Below are 27,070 nucleotides of genomic sequence, written 5' to 3' on the forward strand. Positions count from 1 at the left end.
ATGATCACTGCCTTTGCCATAATCTTGGTAAAGACACATGGATCTGGGAAAACTGCAAAAATGAGGAATTTTCTATGGTCTGGAAGAATCAGCACATCATAATAGGCGTCCCTCAGATCTACTGAGGCCATCACCCAGTTCTGCCCTATGAGAGGGATTGCCGACTTGACTGACTCCATTTTGAATAGTCTGGTCTTTACTACTCGATTCAAGGGTTTTAAAAGTTTATGATAACCCTGTGCTTCCATGAAGGCTTCACTATTACGAACAAGCGAGAGTACTGACCTCTGCCTATCTCCTGTTCCAGTACTGGGGAGATCACTCTTGCTTGTAGTAGTCACTGTATATTTAACAGCAAGGATTTTTGGAGGAGCGCCTGCAGGGAGGTAACTCTCAGGCATTGGGGGGGGGGGGGGGGAGACTCTCGAATTCCAGTCTCAATCCGTCACAAATTGGTTTGTGGATATGTACTGCCATTGAGCCAGGAAATTCGAGAGTTGGCCCCCGACCGGAGAACCGTCAGTTTGTGTCTGGGGTATTTTGTTGGTGGGTGGCAAGAATGTTTCTGCGCTTACCACCTTTTGGATAACTCCACCGGCCTATTTTGCCCTTCCCCTTGAATTCTCTCTAGGAGGAATGTTCACGGGGGTGGCCGAAAAAAATTTTTCCTATTTTTTTTTCTGCTCAGGAAGCGATTTATTTTTAATCGGTAGTTTTCTCTAGGATATCGTCCAGGACTGGGTCAAATACATAATTTCCCTGAAAGGGAATAGCACAGGGTTTTGATTTTGAAGTCTCCTCCCCAGGATTTCAGCCACAGTGTTCTCCTGGCTGAGTTGTAGAGGACCACAGATTTTGCGGCTACCCAGACGGATTCAGCGGAAGCATCAACTAGGAATCCTGTCACTTTCTGTAATAGGGGGAGAGAGAGTCAAGGATCTCCTCCCTAGAGGTCCCCTGAGTAAGGTAATCCTCCAACGTATGCAGCCAGCGGAACAGGGACCTGGCTACACACGTTGAGGCTACGTTGGCTTTAAGCAGGGTTGTGGAGGTGTCCCAGGACTTCCTTAGCAAATTCTCGATTTTTCAATCCATGGGATCTTTGAGCTAGGATGAATCTTCGAAAGGAAGAGCCATTCTTTTAGTCACCCTGGACACCTACACATCAACCTTGGGGATTTCCCATATAGAGCAATCCCCATCTAAGGGGAAACGATTTCTCAACTCTGAGGGGACACCGAGTCCTTTTTCAGAGAGGGCCGACTCTTGCATAACGAGGTGTCGGATATTCTCATGAATGGGAAAACCCTTCTGGTCTTTAGGCTTCAGCCCTCCAAACATCTCATCTTGTATAGAGTATTCCACTTCCTCCTCTTCCAACCCCATTGTGCCACCTCACCATACTAACTAATTCTCCCATATCTTCGGAAGAGAAATAGTATTTCTTATTATCGGATTTGGTAGTGAAAGCGGAACCCTCATTTTCCCAAATATCCTCCAAGTTAAAGGTATCAATTTCACCCTAGTCAGATTTTACAGGTGCCATTTTCCTCTTTTTAGGAGGAGGGAACTGCGGTGCCAGGGTCTGGGAAAATGTCACCATAAAAGATTGGACCTCCTGTCTGATGAACGTTTTTATGCTGTCCAGTAGGGAGGACTGTTCATCATCCGTGCAGGGCTGACAAAGCTTCTTCCTATATGCAGAGGGAAGCCTGGAACCACACACACACATTTGCGGCTGGGTGGTTTATCCTTTCTAAGGGCAGGGACCTTGTCTCCCTAAAATAGAGAGAGAAAAAGGTATATACTAAGTCACCCATAATCTACCGGGACAGTAAGGGGACCCACCCCACTACTTACAGTAGGAGGGTGAACGCTGGGCTCTGCAGATGCAGGCAGTACGGGTTTGTCACCGTCCATGGTCAGTCTGTCACAGTCGCCTGTACAGATAATGGCCTTACCTGGACGCACCCAGACCAGGATTTAAGTAATCGCGGTACTCCAGAGTGTTCTGTGCGCCTCCTCCCCCATGTCCACAGGTGGGAGTCATGTGTCGAATGACCCCAAACCAACGCAGCTGTTCCCCCATGCCGGTCTAGCCCCAGCAATTGCATGCCGCTTGTGCGTTCCAGAATGGAATGAAATAGGAAGTGAACCGGAAGTTCGGTCGACGTCACTTCCGATGCGCGCGGCCCTGGTACAGCCGCATGGGGAGAGGACAACGCCGGGGAGCTGCAGGAGGACCCCGGCTGCACATCACCGCCCCGCTTTACCCCCCAAGGAGGGGGGGGTCCCAAGTGCCATAGAAGATGGAGACGGGAGCAGCCTCTACCGGAGATCGGAGCCCCCGACCTCGGCTGCCCCGCATGTCGGGTAATCATTACCGTGGCATCGGTCGCTGGCCACAGCAGCACTATCCAGGACCTCTTCATGCCCCAAAGGGGACAGGAAAAACACTGGTAGTAGCAGAAAGGGGAGGAATATTTAACCTCTTGTGTGTTTCCAGTCCCCCATTAGGGTGGGGGGAGACATCCTCCGATATGGCTGTCGTGTAAGGTGACCTGAGAAACCAGCCCTTAACATGGTCAATTAACCCCTCTCAGCACTTAGTATGTTCGAGCATTTGTCCTGGTTCATATCACCGAGTCCAACATCCTGACGTGTCTCCCCTCCAGTATTTTACAAGTGACTTTCTCACAACTAATTACTGTGATAACAATTTTACTCCCCCCTCGCATTTTTTCCGCAGATTAATCAGCTCGTCACCTACACTGGCTTCACTGGACAGATCACCTTGTCCAGAGTCCACTTGTGAAATTTTTGGCCTTTATTAAGTATTTACGTTCATTTGGAGTTTTGCAGAGGCAGTGTCGGTGCATAGCTTCATACAAAGCTGAGCCTACTCCACCTATATTCTAAGCCAGGGTTCCCCAACTCCAGTCCTCAAGACCCACCAACAGATCATATTTTCATTATTTCCTTTGTATTGCACAGGTGATGCAATTATCACCTGAGCAATACTAAGGAAATCCTGAAAACATGATCTGTTGGTGGGCCTTGAGGACATGGAGTTGGGGAACCCTGTTCTAAGCCATAATATGGAAAGAAGCCATCAACTAAGAGAAATCCATCATTCACGTAGGTTAGTTAGTCCAGATAATTTCTAGAACTTTGAGGATTTTCATGACAGCATTTGGACACCTTTAGTCGCTGTGATGAAACTGGCTCTGAGGACTGCAAGAGGAAAGAAAAACTGAGAATGACCTCTGTAGCATCAGATAAGTTCATCAGAGTTGTCAACCTCAGAAAATACAAAGTGACAACAATTTCAATAACAGCCATCATAGATTATGCACAGACGTCAAGTAGCAGGAACATCAGCCATCCAGAAGAGCCTATGATAAATAGCTTTTATGGTGGTATGACTTCAAAGAAGAAGCTGCAAGGCAGGAAAAGAGGAAGAAGCAGGCGCCGCCTCTTCCGTTGAAGAAGAAGAAGCAGCCTCTGCCGAGGCCGGCATAGAAGAGGAAGAAGCATCCGTCTCTTCCAAGGCCTGGAAAGAAAAAGCAGTCGCCTCTTCCGAAGCCAGCAAAGAAGAAGCAGCAGCTGCCTCTGCCAAGGCCAGCAAAGATGCCTCTACTGAGGGTGGCAAAAATGAGGACTTGTATGGACTGAGCAACACAAGCACCGGATTGCAGCTCAGTGGAAAACTGTAGTCTGCTCTGTCCTATTAACCGCTCTGTTTTGGTGAGATTCAGCAAAGATGAGCAGATGATTCTTCCATGTGTTGCCCACTGTGAAGCATGGAGAGAAGGTGTGATGGTGTGGAGAGTCTCTCCTGGTGACATTTGGGTGATTTATTCCAAATAAAGGGCACACTGCGCAGCCTGGACACCGTAGCAACCACCGTTCCATCTGTGCTTAGTGGGACCATCATTTGTGACGTAACAGGGCAATGACCCAAAACACCTCCAGGCAATGTGACCGATAAGGAGACAGAGGCGACATGGCCTCCACAATCGCTCAACCTCAACCCAAGTGAGATGGTTTCATAAGTGCTCAGCACCTTTGGGAGCTTCTTCAGAACAGTGGGAGCCTTTCCAGGTGACAACCTGATGAAGGTGGAGAGAGAATGACTATGGAGCTAGATGAGTCAAAGTAATTGGGGGCAGTAAGGAGTTTGAGGAGTAAAGGAACAGAATGTGTGACACCTGGCTCTTTACTTCTTGAATCCATATGTGTTCTTTCTTTCCTTCTATATATTTTGCCGCCTCCACTCTGAACCTACAATGTGAACATTCCAATAATAATAATGAGGAAAACCGCTGAAGGGCCGGGAAGGATGGGGGGGGGGGGAAATCCAAAACTTTTGGATGATACTGTATATTGTCAATAAGAAATCACTGTTTGAGGCCGGGGTCACACTGGCGAGGAATACGGGAGAGTGAGAGGCGCAAAAAGCACGCATTAGACACGGACCAATGATTCTCTATGGGGTCACTCGCACCAGGCGTATATTTCTCATCCGTATTCTACGCTCCGTGCCACTCGCAGCATGCTGCGATTGTCAGCGTACTACGCCCGTAGTACGCCAATGCAAGTCTATGGGTGCGCGAAAAATACGGATTACACACGGACCACACATGTGACTTGCGAGAAATACGCACCCGGTGTCTTTTAGCAAAGCCGGCAATTCAGTGTGCTATACAGTAAACTCACACTGACAGGTTTAATAAAGAAAGAATAGATATAGACACACACACATATATATATATATATATATATATATATATACATACACATACACACACACACACACATACATACACACACACGCATTCTATGTGTCTATATCTATTCTTTCATTTCTTTATTAAAACTGTCATAGGGCTCCATTATATGTCCATTTTGCAAGCCTGCGAGAAAATCTCACCATACGGATGCCATACGGATTACATACGGATGCAGACATGCGCAAAATACGCGACCACACCTTGCTTACGGATGACATACGGAGCACTGTTTAGGGGTCTGTCATCCGTATTACGCATGTAAAATACTGACCGTATTTTGCGCAGGTTAGTGTGACTCCAGCCTAACTGTAACACTATAGCTTTCATGGGTCAGGACTTCATGGTAGGGGGGGGGGATTTTCATAATCTTCAAGGGGAAGTGTGATCAGAGTCTGTAGGGCGGGGCCGCAAAGCTTACAGGTGGGGGGGTTGCATCAGTCATTCCAGCAGACATTTTCCATTCTCTATTTCGTTCCAGAATCTCCCCCAGCTAAATAGTCTCCTTCCCCCTCTGGCAGCTGAAAGTAGAGTCCAAATCTTTGAGAAATGTACCAATGGTGGGAAGAGCCCTTTAAGTGTTTCAAGCCCACAACACTTTATGGGCTGGAGCATGTTCCAGGAACACGCACACCGTGGCCACCTGGGCCAGGGAGGACATGGGGCAGCAGCTTATTGTTTGACTATCTGTGTGGAGGGGGGCAGCACTGCAGAACGCGCATCTGCTCTCTGCTGGAGCATGCAGGGGGGAAAGGTGTGCAGATCTACTCATCATGGCTGCTCTTCTCCCATCCAGACCAGGCTTCTCCATTACGGGCATGGTCATTGGCTACCAATATCTAGAGCTACTGCCTGAGCCCCCAGCTCCCACACCAAGAAGAGGAAATGATAGAAGTGCAGCCCCTCTCCCCCTGAACCGTGACCTTTCACCTCTGATGTCATATGGGAATCCCAGGAGACAGGACTTAAAGGAACATTCCACCATCTTTTCATGACTTCTTTATTTAAATAAATCATGATGTGGTCGGTGACTGCCGATCTTTGGTTCTGAGGTGTTTCTTCTCCTGGGCTAAGGGGTCTTGAATCAGGAGTGGAGCGGGACCTCCTGTGAGGTTAGCTGGCACGGCACTGGTCCCTGTGCAAAAGAAGTACACAGCTGTCATGCTTAGGAATGCAGCCCACATCCATTCACCCACACCGCAGTCAGTAACGTGAGGCTCGTGCTGCAGCAGTGTGGTTAATAATGACGGCAGAAGCCCCTCTCCCAATGAGGACAGATGAGAAGCACTAGCACCACAGAGCCCAAAGCCAGGTACTTACCTACTAGCGTGGGGCCACAGAACCGTACTGGACGTCCACAGTGTCTGTAGTATGGCCCGCCACTAGTGGCTGCAACAACAGTGGCTGTCACCAGAGGGAGCTCTACCCCCTCCCCCCAGGTTACAGCATTGTGGGTAGTCTCCGGTGATGGACCCACTATCTTATCTGAAGTGTCTTATCACTTTGGCATTCAGGTGCTACCCCAGCCAACTGTGATGCCCCCTGCGGGTTGTGGATGGGACCGCCGTTGTAATGTATCACTAAGATTAGGATTATAACAGGGGCATTGGCACGCAGACACTGTGAGGAAAGGGTGGGCACACTGTGGCCAGGGCAGCGCATTGTGATCTACTTACCGCGTGTGCTGCCTCCTGATTTGCCCTCTGCCTGCGGAGGTCAGACTTAATGAAGGCTGCAGAGAAGAAGAAGGAAAAGTCATGGACACAGTCTGAGGAAGAGACGGCTAAACCGCCAGCAAAGCCACTTCTGGATAACTCCACTGCTGCACCAGCGTCTACAAGACACAGTGTGCGCAAAGCCTTACTACAGGAGTATCCTGCCAGGCCCATATGGGCTGGGACTTTCCCCATATTGAAGGACACAGGAAAAAAACAAAAAAAAACAAAACACATTCTACTACACCTCCCAAAGACAACAGCTGCTATTGCTCTCACTTATCAACCATGAATACATACCAGTAATAATTGCTCCCACCAGCAGGAAACAACAGAGGAAAACGTTACCCAGCTTCACCCCAAACTTATCCAGGATCCTACCCTGTGCCGTGGTGAAGATGAGTCCGAAAACCTGTGGAGAGGAGAAGCATTAACCAGGGCGCCACATCTGCCCAGCACACACAGAGTTAAGCAGTCCGATCTGAGCGATTCGGTGGGCGGAGCCTGGCATTAGTCACAGTGACACTCTGTCCTCTGACTGCGACATGTCACCAAGCGAGGGGTTACGACCACAGAGTAATGACCTGTGATCAGTGCAAGGACACGTGGAGAGGACAGGAGCAGCTCTGCACATCCTCAGCAGATTATTTCAGCACTCCTGACAGATACATACTGATATCCTGCAGATTACTACACCACTAATCTTTCCACAACATGGCTCCTCCACCTCCTCTGCAGATTATTGCACCACTGGCGTCAGGGATAGGGTGGTATATAGGGTGGAGCTGCTCAGATCAGCTGCATGGGATAAAGTTCACAGAGGCCTATTGTTGAGCAACTTCGGGGAATGTCAGATATGTCTAATATTTAACTCTTGCACTGCTAGAATACACAGCACTTCCACAGGGTTCATGGTGCATTCTGTGCAGAGCCCGCAGGGCAAACCCACACCACATGGCTCTCCCTCTACACCAATGTTTCCCAAACTCATGGCCCCCACATGTCATGTTCTCAGGATTCCCTTAGTGTTGTAAAGGTGATGAAAGTATGAAGAAATCAGGAATTCTCTCACATATGCAACACTATGGAAAGCCAGAAAACATGAGCCGTGGGGGACAGAGAGGACTGGAGTCTGGGAAACACTGCTCTACACCCTCAGTACAAGGCTGCAGCACACTTTAAGCTCTCTAACCCTTTAAATATTACACAGCCTCTTACTTCCAGCAGAGACCACCACAGGCAGAGTGCCCAGCTCCGTCCCATGTAACCACACATAATATGTCCATGTCCTGTGCGTGGTCGACTGCAACCTTAGGACAGATCAATGGCTCTGGCTGTTGAACCCCCTAGATGTCACACTTACTGTTACCTATAGCATCTAAGGTTAGTTTCACATTAGTGTTCTTTTTGCGCAGCGCATCCGTCATGCGCACCTATGTTTAACATGGCGTGTGCATGGTCTTGCGTTTGCATGCGATCAGCTGCGTTTTCGTGCGCATGCGTTTTTTTCCAGTGTGCGTAGACGGGCCAGACGCAACCTGTTGCATTTTTGGGGCCGTCCAACAGTGTTAAAAAAATGCATGCGTTCGCTTGCGAACGGAATGCGTAAAAAGACGCATTACAGTCTATGGGATCGCTGGCATGCGCATGGACATGCATACGCATGGGTTTCAAGAGTAAAAACATGTCTACACACTTCAGAACAAATACGCATAAAAAACACAAATGCATGATGCATCTTTGCATGAGTTTCTATTGCGCACGATACGCTTTGCAAAAAACACTGATATGAAATTAGCCTAAGAGGATTGACAGAGGAAGAAAACTCCCTAACTGAAGCCAGGAAAGATGTATATCTTTGTACCGTGTTAGCCAGTGGATAGAAAAATATTCAGGATTGAGAGTCCTCAGTAGTTGATACCTTTTAATGGCTAACTGAAAAGATGGTAATACATTGCAAGCTTTCGAGACTACTCAGGTCTCTTCATCAGGCTAGACTAATACAAAATCTGAAGTCACATATTTATGCACAATACAGCCTAGAAAAAATGCAATAGATAAGACAAGTGACGTGAAGCAGAACTATCAATATGGGAGAGGGAGAAACATAAATATAAACATTGGACCAGTTCATAGATAAGGAGTCTGGATGTTTTATGGTCCTCTGATTGGGGTCTAGTTCTGTGTTGAAAGACCCTATGCAGAGGCCAAATATGGGCAAGGTCTGGTATTTTGCTACACCCATCTCACCAACCCCTCGGCCAGGAAAGCAACACGAATGAAGGGGAAAAAAAAAAAAAAAAAAAAAAAACCACAACAACTATTGATTTGCTTTAGTATATGTAAACAATCCTGGCAGTTTTGTGGATATCCAGGTCCACAGTATTCCTAGAAGAAGCAGGGCAAAACATGGATTTTTGCGAGTACTCACCGTAAAATCCTTTTCTCCGAGACGCTCATTGGGGGACACAGACTGTGGGTGTATGCTTCTGCCGCTAGGAGGCTGACACTAAGTGAAAAAAAAGAGGTTAGCTCCTCCTCCGCAGTATACACCCTCGCCCCTATTGCGGGCGGAAAGCAGTTTGGTGCCAAAGCAGTAGGAGGACAACAAAATCAGCCTTAAAACAGGTACAACATGTCCAAAAACACCACCCTTATATCGAATTAGTAAATGCATATAAACCTTAAACAAAACAAGAGCCAACTGGCTACTAGGGTGGGTGCTGTGTCCCCCAATGAGCGTCTCGGAGAAAAGGATTTTACGGTGAGTACTCACAAAAATCCATGTTTTTCCTTCGCCTCATTGGGGGACACAGATTGTGGGACGTCCTAAAGCAGTCCCTGGGTGGGAGATTGCCTCACTAGTCCAAGCTACATGCCCTCATGGTTAAAAGGTGTGCCACCGCTGCTTGGAGATTCCTTCTACCCAGACTTGCATCCGCCGAGGCCCGAGTATGACAAATGTGTGCAGGCTGGACCAGGTTGCGCTTTGCAAACCTGTCCTGTCGAAGCCTGATGCCGAAGCACCCAAGAGGCGCCCACTGCCCAAGTAGAGTTCGCTCTGATCCCTGCTGGAATCAGCGCGCCTCTAATGCGGTAGGACTCCTGAATAGTCAAACGAATCCATCTGGCTCTGGTCGATTTTCAGTCAGCGAGTCCCTTCCTGCGCCTTCGGGGAGCACGAACAGCGTGTCCGTCTGACAAAAGGATGCCGTCCTCGACACGTATCTCCGTAGGGCCCTTACCAGGTCTAACGTGTGAAGAGCCTTTTCCACCCCGAGCACCGGTGCTGGACAAAAAGAAGGCAAGACAATATCCTCATTAAAATGAAAAGAGGACACGACCTTCGGGAGAAAAGGAGGGGATGGTCTGAGCCCCACCTTATCCTTACGGAAAGTGAGGAAAGGAGCTCGGCAGGATAGGGCCGCCAGCTCCAAGACCCACCTGATAGAAGTGATGGCCACCAGGCACACCACCTTCCCGGAAAGGTACCTCAAAGAAACTACCTGAAGTGGTTCAAATGGAGCTTCCTGCAGAACTCTTAGTACAAGGTTAAGGTCCCAGGCGCACCCTATAGGGAGGTACCAGGTGGGAGACTCCCTGGATGAAAGTTTTCACCTGCCAATTGGTAACAATTCTGCGACAGAACGAAATGGATAAAGACGATATTTGTCTCCTGAGGGAACCTGGGGCAAAGCCCGAGTCTTAATGCTCTACCAACTGAGCTATCCGGGCTCTCTAAGCCCGACTGGAGAAAAACCAAGATGTTGGGGGATCGAGAATCTCAGTGGAGAACAACCACGACCTCGACACCCACCAAGCGAAGAACACCTCCCAGGTGTGGTCGTACCTTCTTGCTGAAGGGGGCTCTCGGGCGCTAATCATTGTAGCGACCCCCTTGCTCCCGAATCCTGCCTGGGTTAGAATCCAAGATTCAATGGCCATGCCATCGAACCCAGGGCCTTTGGGATCGGGTGGCAAATCGGCCCTTGAGAAAGTAGATCTGGGCGCTCTGGTAGACGCCAAGGCACGTCGGCGAGTAGCAGCATTAGATCTGCGTACCGTGCTCAATGGCTTATCTGGGGACAGCGGGATTGCCGGCACACCTTCCGTCTTGACCCTCTTGACGACTCTTGGAAGTATTGGCAGCGGGGGGAAAAGATACGGGAGGCGAAACTGGTTCCATGGCAGAACCAACGTGAAAAGGGTTCTTGCTCCAAGCCGACAGGAGGGCGTGTTGCAGGGGACAAAGATGGAACTGGGCGAAGGGCATCGCTTTGCTGCCACCATTTTCCCTAGACTCCTCATCCCAGCTCGGATGGTATGAGGGACTGGTTGGCGAAGTGCCCGGACTCCCTGCCGGAAAGCCAGTATCTTTGCCTGAGGGAGAATCACCAGCCCTCGGCCCGTGCCGAAGATCATTCCCAAGAAGGAAATCCTTCCTCGTATGCCCATATTGAAGGGCCTTTGACCAAGAGGTCGTCCAGATAAGACAAGACGACCATGCCTCGAGAATGCAGCATGGCCATGATAACTGCCATAACCCTTGTGAACACTCTGGGAGCCGTGGCTAGTCCGAAGGGTAGCGCTACGAACTGAAAATGTTGATAGATGATGGCGAAGCGCAAGAACCTCTGATGAGAAAAAAAAAAATGGAAATATGCAAATATGCATCCTGGATGTCTACTGAGGCCAAGTATTCTCCCTGCTCTATGGCCGAGCTGGCTGAACGGAGAGACTCCATCTGAAAATGTCTGATCTTGACGAAACTGTTCAAAAGCTTCAGGTCCAATCCAGGCCTGACCGACCCGTCCTTCTTGGGAACTGCAAAGAGGTTGGAATAGAACCCCTATTACGTGTTCCAGCATGGGAACAATGACTCCGTTGTGCTGGAGCGATCTGATGGCTCCCAATAGAGCCCTTACCTGGGCATCTACCCTGGGAAGTTGGGAAAGGAAAAAACATCTTGGAGGGCCACTAACAAATTCTATTTTGTAACCTGAGTACACCAATTCTTTTACCCATTCGTCACGAGCGCCATTGACCCAGACGTGGTGAAACCAGAGTAGGCGTCCGCCTCCCCTGCCGGTGTCGTCTGGCAAAAGGTCCCGAGACATCCTGGTTGGGTCACCTGAGGTGGCGGAATTGGGCCCCGTAGTCTACCCGGGGTTGCAAAAGGCCTGAAAACGTGCCTGAATTGAGTGACGAAAAAAAACGGTTTAACCCTTTGTTGAAGGAGACACCCGCTCTTTCCTCCTGTGGAGTCTGAGATAAGTTGATCTAACTTTTCACCAAATAGGCGGCCGCACTGATAAGGCAGGGAAGTCAAGGACCTCTTGGAAGTAGAATCGGCTCGCCATGTCCTCAACCACAGGGCTCTTCTGATAGAGATTTCATTAGCGGCAGCAAGTGCCGAACAATTGCCCGCATCCAAAGACGCATTAACTACACAGTCTCCGGCCATCGCCATCTGCCCTGCGTCCTCCGAAATCTCTGCAGGTAGATCATGCTCCTGCGCGACCTTGCTTCCCAGCCATGATACCATAGTCTTAGCTACCCAAGTTGCTGCGAACGAGGGAGCGAGTGCAGACCCTGACGCCTCATATACTGCACGAGCTAGGCTCTCTTAATCAAGGAAACAGTAGGAACAGATAACAGGGTCTTCGTGGCCAGGCGTGAAACCGGAGGATCCACTATCGGGGATTCCATCCATTTTTTATGGAAGGCCCGGAGCAAACAGATACCTCGTTTCGAGTGCCTTTTGACCCGAGAAAACGCCGGTTTGGACGTTCTCCGTGCCGCTGCACCTGATTGACGGCTTCTATGAGGCTGCCCACTGTTTCACATGACTCTGGAGTGTCCAGGTCAAGGGGCTCGTCTGAGTCGCAATCTGAGGTCTGCTCGCTATCAACCACTGATGACGGGGAGCGAGAAGCAGAGCTTACGGATGCCGAGGCACCGGATGGACTAGGCGACACCGTGTGGATTCGTTTCCTTCGGGTCTGCCTGGAGTGAGAGCGGCCCCTGCAGGACGACGGCTCCTGTGAAGTGGAGGAACCTTCCCAGATAAGCGAGCCACTATTCTTGCCTCTGAGGCGCTAAGAGACTCGATCGCCTTTGAAGCGATGCCATAGACTGATAGTGATAGGCCCATTCCGGAGGATTTGATCACTAGGCTCGGTTGCGGGGGAGGGCTCCTGGGCACACTCGGAGTGGCAGGCTTCACCTCTGCACCCGCGGAAACGAAAACCTACAGGAGCTGCATGCAGCGTAAAACAACGTGTGCATCTTCCCTCTCCCAGCCATATTATATCCGCCAGGACACTGCCCTGCCAGGGACCTGGGTGGGGGGGCCCCGCTTGAGCTGTAGCGTGCCTCGCGGACAGGGCTGTACTTACCTGCTCCTGTGTCCCCCCGCACCTGCTGCCTCTCCGCCGATATGCTGCGGGGCTGGCCGACCGCGAAGGCTCCTGTGAGCCCCGTTGCGGGCTACCCCGACGTGAAGCCAGAGACTCAATTTTTCTGGTGCCCGGCCCGTTGCGTCTCCTCCTCTGGAGGGCGGGCCGGCGGAAGTGATGTAACGCCGGGCTTCCGGCCGCGGCCTACCCCCAGCTGAAGCCGCGGGCTGGATTTTTAGAATCTGCCCGTGGGGCCGAGGACGGCGCCGGACAGTACCCGGCTCTAAGCCGCGGGCTGGATACCACCAGCCGCTCTCGGACGAGCGGGGGCTGTACTGTAAACAGCATCCATCCCGCCGTCCGGGGGACAAAACGAGGGACTGTGGGAAGCGCCGCATGAAGTGCTCCACCTGGCCGCCTGCCTCGGATGCCGCAGAGCCCTCCCCGCTGTGTGTACCTCCATCCATGCTCTGGATACTGACGCCTTGATCCGACCAGGTAGAGGGTAGGGGGGTAACATCCAGGACGGTGCAGGCACCCAAACTGTCACCTTCTAGGGCTGAGGAGAGGGACCGTCCGCCTCTTGCAGCACCGCCCTCTAGCGTTGGTGGAGCAGTGGGGACCGCACGGACTAGTCTTGTGCCTCTGTACAAGCCCATGGTTTCAATACCTAGGGGTGGCCAGGGCCAAGTCCGGCATCATGTCCCACGTCGCGGAAGAGGATACGTGGAGGGATACTCACACGTGATCGCCTGTTGATGGTTTGGGGAAATCGGATCCTTTCAATAGGACGCGTTGCCCCTGTCTTGTCTTCATAAAAGAAAAAATAGAAGTCTGGGGAAAAGACCCAGATATGTCCCACGGTGCGGGAAAGGAAACGCGGAGACGATACTCAACGCATGCTCGCCCGTTGATGGTTTTGGGAAATCGGACCCTTTCAATAGGATCCGTCGCCCCAGTCTCATCTTCATAGTAAAAAGAAAAGAGAAAAAAAAGTCTGGAGCAAAACCAGACGTGTGTGCCTCCATGGACACTATGCAAAAAACTGATTTCCCCCCGCAATAGGGGCGAGGGTGTATACTGCGGAGGAGGAGCTAACCTCTTTTTTTTCCCACTTACTGCCAGCCTCCTAGCGGCAGAAGCATACACTCACAGTCTGTGTCCCCCAATGAGGCGAAGGAGAAACAAAGATCATAGAGACACACAAACAAAAATTACTTCTAATGGCACCAATCCGCAAAGTAACCAACACACGAAATACAAGCAAGACTTCCTGAATTTGGGACATTCTGGCCCCTCCCCCTTGTACAAGTACCTGAGCGGACACATTCAGGAGTCCAGATGACGTTCCCTCCGATTCTGGATAAGTTAATTCTGCTGCAAACTCAAAACCAAGTGGAAGATACCCCGTCATAAAGAACCTGGAAGGAGGGGGACACACAATTATATTCGTACCCCCAACTTTACATAAAACATGACTAGCACCCTCTCTATGAGGGGTGCACAGTGCAGACTCACCCCAAACATCCCGCTGTAATGAAGACAAGCCAGAGGTAGCCAAGGTCCAAGGTGAACGTAAATACCAGCATCCCCACCAGTGAGAAGATGTACACCCCTAGGGTGGTCTGTCTGAAAGAGAGAGCCTGAGTGCGCAGCCTTCCCCACATTTGGCTTTTGTCCTGCTCACATTAGTGTTCTCTCATTTTATTCACTCTCCCCCAGTACTCACACATCTACCCCCATTTTCTTCACACTCGCTCCCCCATTTGTGTTCCCCCATACTCTTCACACAAACCCACCTTCATTCTCACATTCGGGTCTCTCCATTCTCACATCCATATCCCCATCCTTTTCACACTCACACCACATTCTCACATACGTGTCACCCCCATTTTCTTCACACTCACTTGTAGGTTTTTGTTCTGTCCAACCAGAATCCAGTAACCAGGGCTCCACACATTCCGGCTACAGTTATTGTCAGCCCAATGCGCCCGGCGTTCACCTCTTCTCCCTGGGCAGAAGAGCAGTCAGGGAATGGTGGTAACACCAACCAGAGCACCAAACCGAAACAATACACTTACCGGATAATGCTCCATCACCATGCGGTTCAGTAGAGTGGAAAGAGAGTAAAAGGCACCAGTGTTAAGCCCTAAAATCATTAAAAAAAGTTACTGAGTAAAAGCACTGATGATCATCCACCTCCAGGGGGACGTATTCAGCCACGCAAGGGCCTAAAAAAAAGACTCCACTAACTTAGGAGAAGAAAAAAACCACCATGACAGGAAGCGCCCACTCAAGACTCACCATACGACAAAACAAGTAGAATGAAGTTTGGGTTCTTCAGGAGACACACAATGGAAAGCTTGTACGAATACTGCGCAGAAGAAGAATGCTGTACTGCCTGTGCCAACGTGGGGGGCAGTGGTGGGCGGTCCTGAAATACTGAAACCAACAGACAATAGTAAAAGTGGGGGGGGGGGGGGGGGGGGTGACAGTTACACCCAATACACAAAGCAGGTGCTCACATGCACCATTATTCTACACACAATATACACTACACCTCCATCCTGTCCTGTATCTACTATTCATGTACCATACACAGCTCTACATTACACCTCCATCCTGTCCTGTATTTACTATCCCTGTACTGTACACAGCTCTACGCTACGCCTCCATCCTGTCCTGTATCTACTATTCCTGTACATACAGCTCTACACTACACCTCCATCCTGTATTCACTATCCCAGTATTGTACACAGCTCTTCGCTACACCTCCATCCTGTCCTGTATCTACTATCCCTGTACTGTATAGTGTAAAGCTGTGTACAGTACAGGGATAGTAAATACAGGACAGGATGGAGGTGTAGCGAAGAGCTGTGTACAATACTGGGATAGTAAATACAGGACAGGATGGAGGTGTAGTGTAGAGCTGGGTATAGTACAGGAATAGTAGATACTGGACAGGATGGAGGTGTAGTGATCTACTATTCCTGTACTGTACACAGCTCTACACCACACCTCCATCCTGTATCTACTATTCCTGTACTGTACACAGATACAGGATGGAGGTGTGGTGTAGAGCTGTGTACAGTACAGGAATAGTAGATACAGGATGGAGGTGTGGTGTAGAGCTGTGTACAGTACAGGAATAGTAGATCACTACACCTCCATCCTGTCCAGTATCTACTATTCCTGTACTATACCCAGCTCTACACTACACCTCCATCCTGTCCTGTATTTACTATCCCAGTATTGTACACAGCTCTACACTACACCTCCATCCTGTATCTACTATTCCTGTACTGTACACAGCTCTACACTACACCTCCATCCTGTATCTACTATTCCTGTACTGTACACAGCTCTACACTACACCTCCGTCCTGTATCTACTATTCCTGTACTGTACACAGCTCTACACCACACCTCCATCCTGTATCTACTATTCCTGTACTGTACACAGCTCTACACCACACCTCCATCCTGTATCTACTATTCCTGTACTGTACACAGCTCAAAACACAAAGACTGGATGTGTGGTGTAGAGCTGTGTACAGTACAGGAATAGTAGATACAGGATGGAGGTGTGGTGTAGAGCTGTGTACAGTACAGGAATAGTAGATACAGGACGGAGGTGTAGTGTAGAGCTGTGTACAGTACAGGAATAGTAGATACAGGATGGAGGTGTAGTGTAGAGCTGTGTACAGTACAGGAATAGTAGATACAGGACGGAGGTGTAGTGTAGAGCAGTATGTACAGTGCAGGAATAGTAGCTAAGGACAGGGTGGAGCTGTAGGGATCTACTATTCCTCTACATTACACCTCCATCCTGCACTTTATGCATTATTCCTCTACTGATCAGAGATCTAAACACATAGAATGGAGGTGTAGTCTTCAGCTGTATACAGTAATAAATTTTATTTCTATAGTGCCGACATACATATTCCACAGCACTTTACATTTCAGAGACATACAGTACAGGAATAGTACACACAGGACAGGATGGAGGTGTAGTGTAGCGGTGTGTACAGTACAGGAATAGTAGATGCAGGATGGAGGTGTTGTGTAGAGCTGTGTACAGGAATAGTAGGTACAGGACAGAGTGTAGGTGTAGTGATTTAGTATGTACAGTACAGAAATAGTAAATCACTACACCTCCATCTGGTCCTGTATCTACTATTCTTGTACTGTACACAGCTCTAAACACGCAGACAGTAGGTGTAGAGCCGTTTACAGTACAGGAATAGTAGATACAGGAAAGGGTTGGGTGGAGGTGTAGTGTAAAGCTGGGTACAGTACAAGAATAGTAGATACAGGACAGGATGGTGTAGTATGGAGCTGTGTACAGTGCAGGAATAGTAGATACAAGACAGGGTGGAGGTGTAGTGATCTACTATTCCTGAACATATACAGTCATATGTAAAAGTTTGGGCACCCCTATTAATGTTAACCTTTTTTCTTTATAACAATTTTGGTTTTTGCAACAGCTATTTCAGTTTCATATATCTAATAACTGATGGACTCAGTTATATTTCTGGATTCAAATGAGGTTTATTGTACTAACAGAAAATGTGCAATCTGCATTTAAACAAAATTTGACCGGTGCAAAAGTATGGGCACCCTTATCATTTTCTTGATTTGAACACTCCTAACTATTTTTTACTGACTTCCTGAAGCACTAAATTGGTTTTGTAACCTCATTGAGCTTTGAACTTCATAGCCAGGTGTATCAAATCATGAGAAAATGTATTTCAAGTGGCCACTTGCAAGTAGTTCTCCTATAAAGAGTGGCATCATGGGCTCCTCAAAACAACTCTCAAATGATCTGAAAACAAAGATTATTCAACATAGCTTTTCAGGGGAAGGATACAAAAAGTTGTCTCAGAGATTTAACCTGTCAGTTTCCACTGTGAGGAACATAGTAAGGAAATGGAAGAACACAGGTACAGTTCTTGTTAAGCCCAGAAGTGTCAGGCCAAGAAAAATATCAGAAAGGCAGAGAAGAAGAATGGTGAGAACAGTCAAGGACAATCCACAGACCACCTCCAAAGACCTGCAGCATCATCTTGCTGCAGATGGTGTCACTGTGCATCGGTCAACAATACAGCGCATGCATAACGCCTTTTTGTATGACTAAACAACTCAATCTTTGTTTCATCAGTCCACAGGACCTTCTTCCAAAATGTAACTGGCTTGTCCAAATGTGCTTTTGCATACCTCAGGCGACTCTGTTTGTGACGTGCTTGCAGAAATGGCTTCTTTCGCATCACTCTCCCATACAGCTTCTCCTTGTGCAAAGTGCGCTGTATTGTTGACCGATGCACAGTGACACCATCTGCAGCAAGATGATGCTGCAGGTCTTTGGAGGTGGTCTGTGGATTGTCCTTGACTGTTCTCACCATTCTTCTTCTCTGCCTTTCTGATATTTTTCTTGGCCTGCCACTTCTGGGCTTAACAAGAACTGTACCTGTGTTCTTCCATTTCCTTACTATGTTCCTCACAGTGGAAACTGACAGGTTAAATCTCTGAGACAACTTTTTGTATCCTTCCCCTGAAAAGCTATGTTGAATAATCTTTGTTTTCAGATCATTTGAGAGTTGTTTTGAGGAGCCCATGATGCCACTCTTCATAGGAGAATCAAATAGGAGAACTACTTGCAAGTGGCCACTTTAAATACCTTTTCTCATGATTTGATACACCTGGCTATGAAGTTCAAAGCTCAATGAGGTTACAAAACCAATTTAGTGCTTCAGGAAGTCAGTAAAAAGTAGTTAGGAGTGTTCAAATCAAGAAAATGATAAGGGTGCCCATACTTTTGCACCGGTCAAATTTTGTTTAAATGCAGATTGCACATTTTCTGTTAGTACAATAAACCTCATTTGAATCCAGAAATATAACTGAGTCCATCAGTTATTAGATATATGAAACTGAAATAGCTGTTGCAAAAACCAAAATTGTTATAAAGAAAAAAGGTTAACATTAATAGGGCTGCCCAAACTTTTACATATGACTGTAGCTCTACATTACACCTCCATCATGTCCGGTAATATCCATTTCATTACAGCCCCCTGAGGAAGCCCACACGAAACGCGCGTCGGGGCTGCGTTATCTGACGGCAGAGTGGACTTATTGTGGTATGACCCCTTTACTTTCTTTCATTATATCTTGGCTCTAATCTACTGACTGTTTGACGGTTCTATACTCCTGTTAGCTGCGCTATTTGTGCAGGACACTATATATTTGAGAGTGCACTTGGTACTATAGTCAGTAGATATACTGTATATACCTTAGTAAATAAAATACATGGCTTGGAAATAAAATTTGGAGGTCTTTTTTACCAGGTCCCTATATACAGTACATAATTTTGTAGCCTCAGATTTTTTTTATCTGTCTATGTCCTTCTACATTTACTCTTTTGTCTAAATGATGTAATTATTACAAATATTTTTTAAGGCTGTGTGCCCACGATGCGATTTAAGCGTTTTTGCCGCGATTTTCGGCGCAAAAACGTTTAAAAATCGTGTACAGAACGCCCCCCCATGCATTCCTATGGCATTCCGCACATGCTGTGCTAATGCTGCGCTTTTTTCTGCGGCGGAAACGCATCGCGGAAAAAAAAAAAAATCGCAGCATGATCATTCTTTTGTGCGGAATCGCAAAGAATTGCCGCGATTCCGCACCCATAGGAATGCATGATAATCGCTTACTTCCTGCATGTGGCTATGCCCACCATGCGGGAAGTTAAGCGTCTCATGTGAGGTTGGTACCCACGGTGTGGACGAGAGGAGACTGTCCTCCAGACCCTGGGTACCATACCCCTGTAAAAAAAAAAAAAAAAAAAATGAATAAAAAAAAAATAAAATCGGGGTATATTTACCTTCCGACGTCCCGCGCTGCCATCCCGGGCCACAGCGTTCCCAGTAATGCCTTGCGGCACGGTCCAGTGATGACGTGGTCTTGCGAGATCGCTATAGTAACGCGAGACCAACGTCATCACAGGTCTCGCAAGGCATTACTGGGAACGCTGAGGCCCGGGATGGCAGCGCGGGACGTCGGAAGGTAAATATACCCCGATTTTTTTTTATTTTTTTATCATTTTTAACATTTTATCTTTTACTATTGATGCCGCATAGGCAGCCTCAATAGTAAAAAGCTGCTCACACTTGTCAAACACTGTTTGACGAATGTGACCAACCTGTCAATCACTTTCCAAGCGATGCTTCAAATCACATGGAAAGTGCTTGAGAAAATCGCGGCAAAATCGCAAACAGAATCGCGGTGAAATCGCGCGGGAAAAAAAACGCGCGATTTCTGGGAAGGAGTCCGGTTTTCAGTGTGCGTTTTAACACGCAACGTGGGCACATAGCCTAAAACAATTGAATAAAAATATTTCATTTTTATATAATAGAGCTTTTATTGCTCCTTTTTTCTTGGGTGTCTTCAATTATTGCTATAGGAATATACCTGTTACCTAACTGCTAGTGTTGTGGCATTGGTATTTTCAATCCGTGGTTTTTTGTATTAATATCTATTTCTGTACAGTCTACACTCCACCCTGCATCTCATTTCTGTACACAGCTCTACAATACACCTATATCCTTATCCTGTATCTCCTATTCCTGTAGTGTAGAGCTGTGTGTACAGTACAACTCCACCCTATTCCATAGCTACTAATACTGTACATAAAGCTCTACACTACACCTCCATCCTGTCCTATATCTACTATTCCTCTACTGTACACAGATCTAAACACACAGGATGGAGGTGTAGTGTGGAGCTGTGTACAGTACAGGAATAGTAGACAGGACAGGATGGAGGTGTAGTGTGGAGCTGTGTACAGTACAGGAATAGTAGACAGGACAGGACGGAGGTATAGTGTGGAGCTGTGTACAGTACAGGAATAGTAGACACATGACAGGACGGAGGTGTAGTGTGGAGCCGTGTACAGTACAGGAATAGTAGACACAGGACAGGACGGAGGTATAGTGTGGAGCTGTGTACAGTACAGGAATAGTAGACACAGGACAGGATGGAGGTGTAGTGTGGAGCCGTGTACAGTACAGGAATAGTAGATACAGGACAGCGTGGAGGGGTAGTGTAGAGCTATGTACAGTACAGGAATAGTAGACAGGACAGGATGGAGGTGTAGTGTGGAGCCGTGTACAGTACAGGAATAGTAGACACAGGACAGCGTGGAGGGGTAGTGTAGAGCTGTGTACAGTACAGGAATAGTAGACAGGACAGGATGGAGGTGTAGTGTGGAGCCGTGTACAGTACAGGAATAGTAGACACAGGACAGGATGGAGGTGTAGTGTGGAGCCGTGTACAGTACAGGAATAGTAGACACAGGACAGGATGGAGGTGTAGTGTGGAGCCGTGTACAGTACAGGAATAGTAGACACAGGACAGCGTGGAGGGGTAGTGTAGAGCTGTGTACAGTACAGGAATAGTAGACAGGACAGGATGGAGGTGTAGTGTGGAGCCGTGTACAGTACAGGAATAGTAGACACAGGACAGGATGGAGGTGTAGTGTGGAGCCGTGTACAGTACAGGAATAGTAGACACAGGACAGGATGGAGGTGTAGTTACCGACTATTCCTGTGCTGTGCATACAGCTCTACACTACACCTCCATCCTGTTCTGCATCTCCTATTCCGGTACTGTACAGGTAGGGAGGTTGAACTGACGGATAGATCTGCCTGTGGGAAGAGGCAGAGGGATGGCGCAGTGTAGGTACAAAAGCGCCGAGATTAAGAGAAAAAGGTGCAGTGTTGTAGTTTGACCATTAGAGGGCAGTGGGGAGTGTGACTGTGTAACTGCCATTGGTCAAATTAACTGTCAGGTGATAGTGGGTGGAGCCACCAGGACTGGGAGTATAAGAGGCTGAGGGAAGGTTCTAGAAAGTCAGTCAGCCAGGGGAGCTCACTAGTAAGGAGGTTCTGCTGTAGAGAGGAAGACGGCAGAAAGCCTCCAGAGAGGAACTGAGACGGTCATTGGGGGTGGCCCAGAGGACAGTAGCCGCAGACAGAAACGGTCTGGGGGTCCCAAACAGAGGGTGTACTTGGAATGGTGAAGCGCTGTGGTGGATTGGCCTAGGGCAGCCACAGTGAGGAGAGCCACAAAGGACGCCACGACGGTAAAAATAAGAAGGTACCCGAGTCTGAACAAAAGGACTGTGAAATTCCTGTGATGCATGGCGGTGGTCGTCAGAGAGGCGGCCAATAAAAACGGACCTGTTGAATATAACCCCTGTAGTCTTGTGTCTGTTGGCGGCAAGAAGTGGGTCATCCCCCCAACCCTGTTGGATCACTCCCTCGCCTATCCTACATACACAGCACTATATTACACCTCTATGTCCTGTAATATCTATTCCGGTACAGTCTACACTCCACCCTGTCTCATATTCCTGTACACACAACAATACACCTCCATCCTTATCCTGTATCTCCTATTCCTGTACTGTACACAGCCCTACACCTCCATCCTGTCTCGTATGTTATTCCTCTTTGGTACATAGCTCTCTACTGCACATCCATCCTGTCCTGTACGCACTTTCTATATTGTGCACCAAGCGCTACACTACACCTCCATCCCGCCAGCTATCTACTAACCCTGTGTAATTTACCAAGCACTACACCTACATCCCACCCAATATCTACAATTCCTGTCTGTACACACAACTATACGCTACACCTCTATCCTGTAATATCTATTCTTGTACTGTACAGAATCTACACTCCACTCTGCATCTCATACTCGTGCACACACAGCTCCATCCTGCCTGGTATCTACTATACCAGTGCAATACACAAAGCGCTACACTACACGTCTATCCTGTCCTACATCTACTATGCCTGTACTGTACACACAGCTCTACACTACACCTCCATCCTGCCTGTTATCTACTATTCCAGTGCAATACACAAAGCGCTACACTACACGTCTATCCTGTCCTACATCTACTATTCCTGTACTGTACACACAGCTCTACACTACACCTCATCCTGCCTGCCATCTACTATTCCAGTGCAATACACAAAGCGCTACACTACACCTCTATCCTGTCCTACATCTACTATTCCTGTACTGTACACACAGCTCTACACTACACCTCCATCCTGCCTGCCATCTACTATTCCAGTGCAATACACAAAGCGCTACACTACACCTCTATCCTGTCCTACATCTACTATTCCTGTAGTGTGCACACAGCTCTACACTACACCTCCATCCTGCCTGCCATCTACTATTCCAGTGCAATACACAAAGCGCTACACTACACCTCTATCCTGTCCTACATCTACTATTCCTGTAGTGTGCACACAGTTCTACACTACACCTCCATCCTGCCTGCCATCTACTATTCCAGTGCAATACACAAAGCGCTACACTACACCTCTATCCTGTCCTACATCTACTATTCCTGTAGTGTGCACACAGCTCTACACTACACCTCCATCCTGCCTGCCATCTACTATTCCAGTGCAATACACAAAGCGCTACACTACACCTCTATCCTGTCCTACATCTACTATTCCTGTACTGTACACACAGCTCTACACTACACCTCCATCCTGCCTGCCATCTACTATTCCAGTGCAATACACAAAGCGCTACACTACACCTCTATCCTGTCCTACATCTACTATTCCTGTAGTGTGCACACAGCTCTACACTACACCTCCATCCTGCCCAGTATCTACCATTCCTGTGTCTATACACAGTCTACACTACATTTTTGTCTTCTATCTTCTTTTCCTGTAATTAAGATTTGGATGATGCGCACCACAAATTACCAGGGTGAAGAGCAGACTCGCAGCTACCGCCGTCCCGTAGAACATGATACTAATGTGATGTGAGAGCTTCTCTTTATCTTCTATGTTGGGAACCAGGACAGGGGGTAAAAGGAAACCCACTGCCACCCCGAGCTGTAAAACAGAGAACAGATCATCTGTACGCTGCAGAAATAGTGGACAACACAGCACATGTTGGTAGATGAAAAGACGTAGCAAAATGCAGCATGGTGGACAGAATTAGATAAGCCATGTAATGGGCGCAGTCACAGGACTGCACTGGATATTGCCGTCTCCTACCATGACTGGCAATATGTCACATCTATTACATAATGATATTCTTTGGATGACATCCCATGAAGATCATACCTGATTGCCAAAAACTCCAATAGAGCAGGCGGTGGAGACTTCGGTGGAGCTGAACCACACAGACGCAATGTGTGCTGGCATTCCCAGGATGAAGACTTGCGCCATCGCACATATTAACTGTCCAAAGAGCGTGACGCCATACAGATCCGGCCGGGCACTGGCCGTCTTTATCCAGGCGCCAAGACAGTTGAGTCCTGATCCAACCAGTGCAATCAGCCGCAGGCCACGAGTGTCCAGCAGCCAGGTCACGGGGAATATGAGCGGGATGTAGGCCAGCATGTAAGCCATGGACAGCCAGTCGATGGCAAGGCTGCTGACGCCATAGTAGTCAATGAAGATATTACTGATGATCCCGTACTGCAGCCACTGGAAGGCATTACACAGCGAGTAGGCGCTGAAGAGCAGCACCATCGGCCAGCGCCGGCCGTACAGCTTAGTCACATGACTCTCCTCCGGCTGCATACCCGCCCCATTGGAGATCCGCTTAACAGCAGATTGCTTTTCTGATCCATCACTTCCAGGCTGCAGATCTCCCTCCGAGAGCCCGTCTGTCACCATTACTGCGCAGCTTGTGATATCACTGGACACAAGAGCTGACAGTCACTGCAAGCAAGCCCACTCACACAGTCTATCATTACTGCAAGCCTCTCCTTTATAGGTGACAGTCTGCGCCATTGTTTGCCTCACCTCCTCTGACACTTAGGCTCACAGTCTAACAGCGTGTATAGGTGACAGACTCTCCTCTGGCAGCCCCCACGGGTCCCCCCCTAGCACGCGCAGCCCCCACGGGTCCCCCCCTAGCACGCGCAGCCCCCACGGGTCCCCCCCTAGCACGCGCAGCCCCCACGGGTCCCCCCCTAGCACGCGCAGCCCCCACGGGTCCCCCCCTAGCACGCGCAGCCTCCACGGGTCCCCTCCAGCACGCGCAAACCCCACGGGTCCCCCCCCTAGCACGCGCAGCCCCCACGGGTCCCCTCTAGCACGCGCAAACCCCACGGGTCCCCTCTAGCAGGCAGCCTCTACAGACCTCTCTGTCACGTCCCTTCCTCTCTGTGGTCGGTATCACATGTTTTGTCTTCCTCTTATTTTCTGCATGTTAACTGGAATCAGATCCCCACTGCTGCCCCGGTTTCTGCGCTCCAGTCTCTCCACCGGTCTCTTCGCTCTCTCCCCCTGATTCTCCGATCTCTGTGCTCTGGACTCTGCACTCCAGGCTCCCGTATCTCTGCTCTATGCCCCGGACTCTCCCTCTCTGTGCTCCGGTGTCTCCTTCTGGTTTCACCACTTAAAAGTTTTAGTTTCCCACACCATGACCCCGCCCTCAACACTGATTGGTCTGCAAGAAACTAGAATCTGACCGCCTTTGTAACAAGTGGAAACCGGCAGCCACGCCCATGAAAGGTAACTTCAACTGCCAGCTGTAGAAGTCCTCAGGTGACCACGCCCCCAAACTCCAACTATTCTTCCCTACAGCAAGAACGAAGTATTGAGTGCTGCTCTGGAGTAATACATTTCCACAAAAAAACAAAGCCCGCTGCGTAGACGCAACATGTGATCATAGTCTAATACAGGACTCAGGATCAGTAATGTACTCAGTGAATAGTGAGGGCAGCTCAGGGATATAATACATGATGTTAGTAAGGATCAATAATATGTACACAGTGACTGCACCAGCAGAATAGTGAGTGTAGCTCTGGGGTATAATACAGGATGTAACTCAGGATCAGTAATGTAATGTACAGTTGTGGCCAAAAGCATTGACACCCCTGCAATTCTGTCAGATAATACTCAGTTTCTTCCTGAAAAACACAAAAGAGAATGAAGCAAAAAGCAAAACATTGATCATTTCACACAAAACTCCAAAAATGGGCCAGACAAAAGTATTGGCACCCTCAGCCTAATACTTGGTTGCACAACCTTTAGCCAAAATAACTGCGACCAACCGCTTCCGGTAACCATCAATGAGTTTCTTACAATGCTCTGCTGGAATTTTAGACCATTCTTCTTTGGCAAACTGCTCCAGGTCCCTGATATTAGGAGGGTGCCTTCTCCAAACTGCCATTTTTAGATCTCTCCACAGGTGTTCTATGGGATTCAGGTCTGGACTCATTGCTGGCCACCTTAGAAGTCTCCAGTGCTTTCTCTCAAACCATTTTCTAGTGCTTTTTGAAGTGTGTTTTGGGTCATTGTCCTGCTGGAAGACCCATGACCTCTGAGGGAGACCCAGCTTTCACACTGGGCCCTACATTATGCTGCAAAATTTGTTGGTAGTCTTCAGACTTCATAATGCCATGCACACGGTCAAGCAGTCCAGTGCCAGAGGCAGCAAAGCAACCCCAAAACGTCAGGGAACCTCCGCCATGTTTGACTGTATGGATTGTGTTCTTTTCTTTGAATGCCACTTTTTTTCTCCTGTAAACTCTATGTTGATGCCTTTGCCCAAAAAGCTCTACTTTTGTCTCATCTGACCAGAGAACATCCTTCCAAAACGTTTTAGGCTTTTTCAGGTAAGTTTTGGCAAACTCCAGCCTGGCTTTTAATGTCTCGGGGTAAGAAGTGGGGTCTTCCTGGGTCTCCTACCATACAGTCCCTTTTCATTCAGACGCCGACGGATAGTACGGGTTGACACTGTTGTACCCTCGGACTGCAGGGCAGCTTGAACTTGTTTGGATGTTAGTCGAGGTTCTTTATCCAACATCCGCACAATCTTGCGTTGAAATCTCTTGTCAATTTTTCTTTTCCGCCCACATCTAGGGAGGTTAGCCACAGTGCCATGGGCTTTAAACTTCTTGATGACACTGCGCACTGTAGACACAGGAACATTCAGGTCTTTGGAGATGGACTTGTAGCCTTGAGATTGCTCATGCTTCCTCACAATTTGGTTTCTCAAGTCCTCAGACAGTTCTTTGGTCTTCTTGCTTTTCTCCATGCTCAATGTGGTACACACAAGGACACAGGACAGAGGTTGAGTCAACTTTAATCCATGTCAACTGGCTGCAAGTGTGA

General features: G+C 48.4%; 1 protein-coding gene across 3 annotated transcripts; it reads right to left on the reverse strand.

Moving 5' to 3' along the window:
* Positions 1-5,774: 5,774 nt before the first annotated feature.
* LOC141099573 (choline/ethanolamine transporter flvcr2a-like) lies at positions 5,775-25,404 on the reverse strand. 3 transcript variants are annotated; one of them, XM_073587614.1, is made up of 13 exons: positions 25,092-25,404; positions 24,065-24,644; positions 23,689-23,830; positions 15,208-15,345; positions 14,985-15,052; positions 14,811-14,914; positions 14,422-14,532; positions 14,219-14,324; positions 8,937-9,014; positions 6,806-6,917; positions 6,467-6,522; positions 6,111-6,179; positions 5,775-5,925 (listed from the first exon to the last, which is right to left on the reverse strand). In XM_073587614.1, exons 2-12 carry the CDS (start codon positions 24,620-24,622, stop codon positions 6,114-6,116), a joined length of 1,539 nt encoding a protein of 512 aa, XP_073443715.1. In that variant the 5' UTR covers positions 24,623-24,644; positions 25,092-25,404; the 3' UTR covers positions 5,775-5,925; positions 6,111-6,113. The 3 variants fall into 3 exon arrangements, with proteins under 3 accessions (XP_073443715.1, XP_073443716.1, XP_073443717.1); XM_073587615.1 differs by lacking the exons at positions 6,111-6,179; positions 25,092-25,404 and having other exon boundaries at positions 24,065-24,860; XM_073587616.1 differs by lacking the exons at positions 8,937-9,014; positions 25,092-25,404 and having other exon boundaries at positions 24,065-24,859.
* Positions 25,405-27,070: the final 1,666 nt, after the last annotated feature.

Source organism: Dendrobates tinctorius, unplaced genomic scaffold (genome assembly GCF_039654945.1).
Source record: "Dendrobates tinctorius isolate UK_male_01 unplaced genomic scaffold, ASM3965494v1 ptg000010l, whole genome shotgun sequence".
In the NCBI taxonomy this organism is placed as follows: Eukaryota; Metazoa; Chordata; class Amphibia; order Anura; family Dendrobatidae; genus Dendrobates; species Dendrobates tinctorius.

What these genes read in the sequence shown, in the direction of transcription:
- LOC141099573 (XM_073587614.1), bottom strand. Translation starts at nt 24,622, where the DNA reads ATGGTGACAGACGGGCTCTCGGAGGGAGATCTGCAGCCTGGAAGTGAT. An exon ending in CTTCACCCTGGTAATTTGTG is followed by an intron (nt 15,346 to 23,688) that starts GTGCGCATCATC and finishes TGTTGGTTTCAG; the next exon opens with TATTTCAGGACCGCCCACCA. An exon ending in GACAGAACAAAAACCTACAA is followed by an intron (nt 14,533 to 14,810) that starts GTGAGTGTGAAG and finishes TCTCTCTTTCAG; the next exon opens with ACAGACCACCCTAGGGGTGT.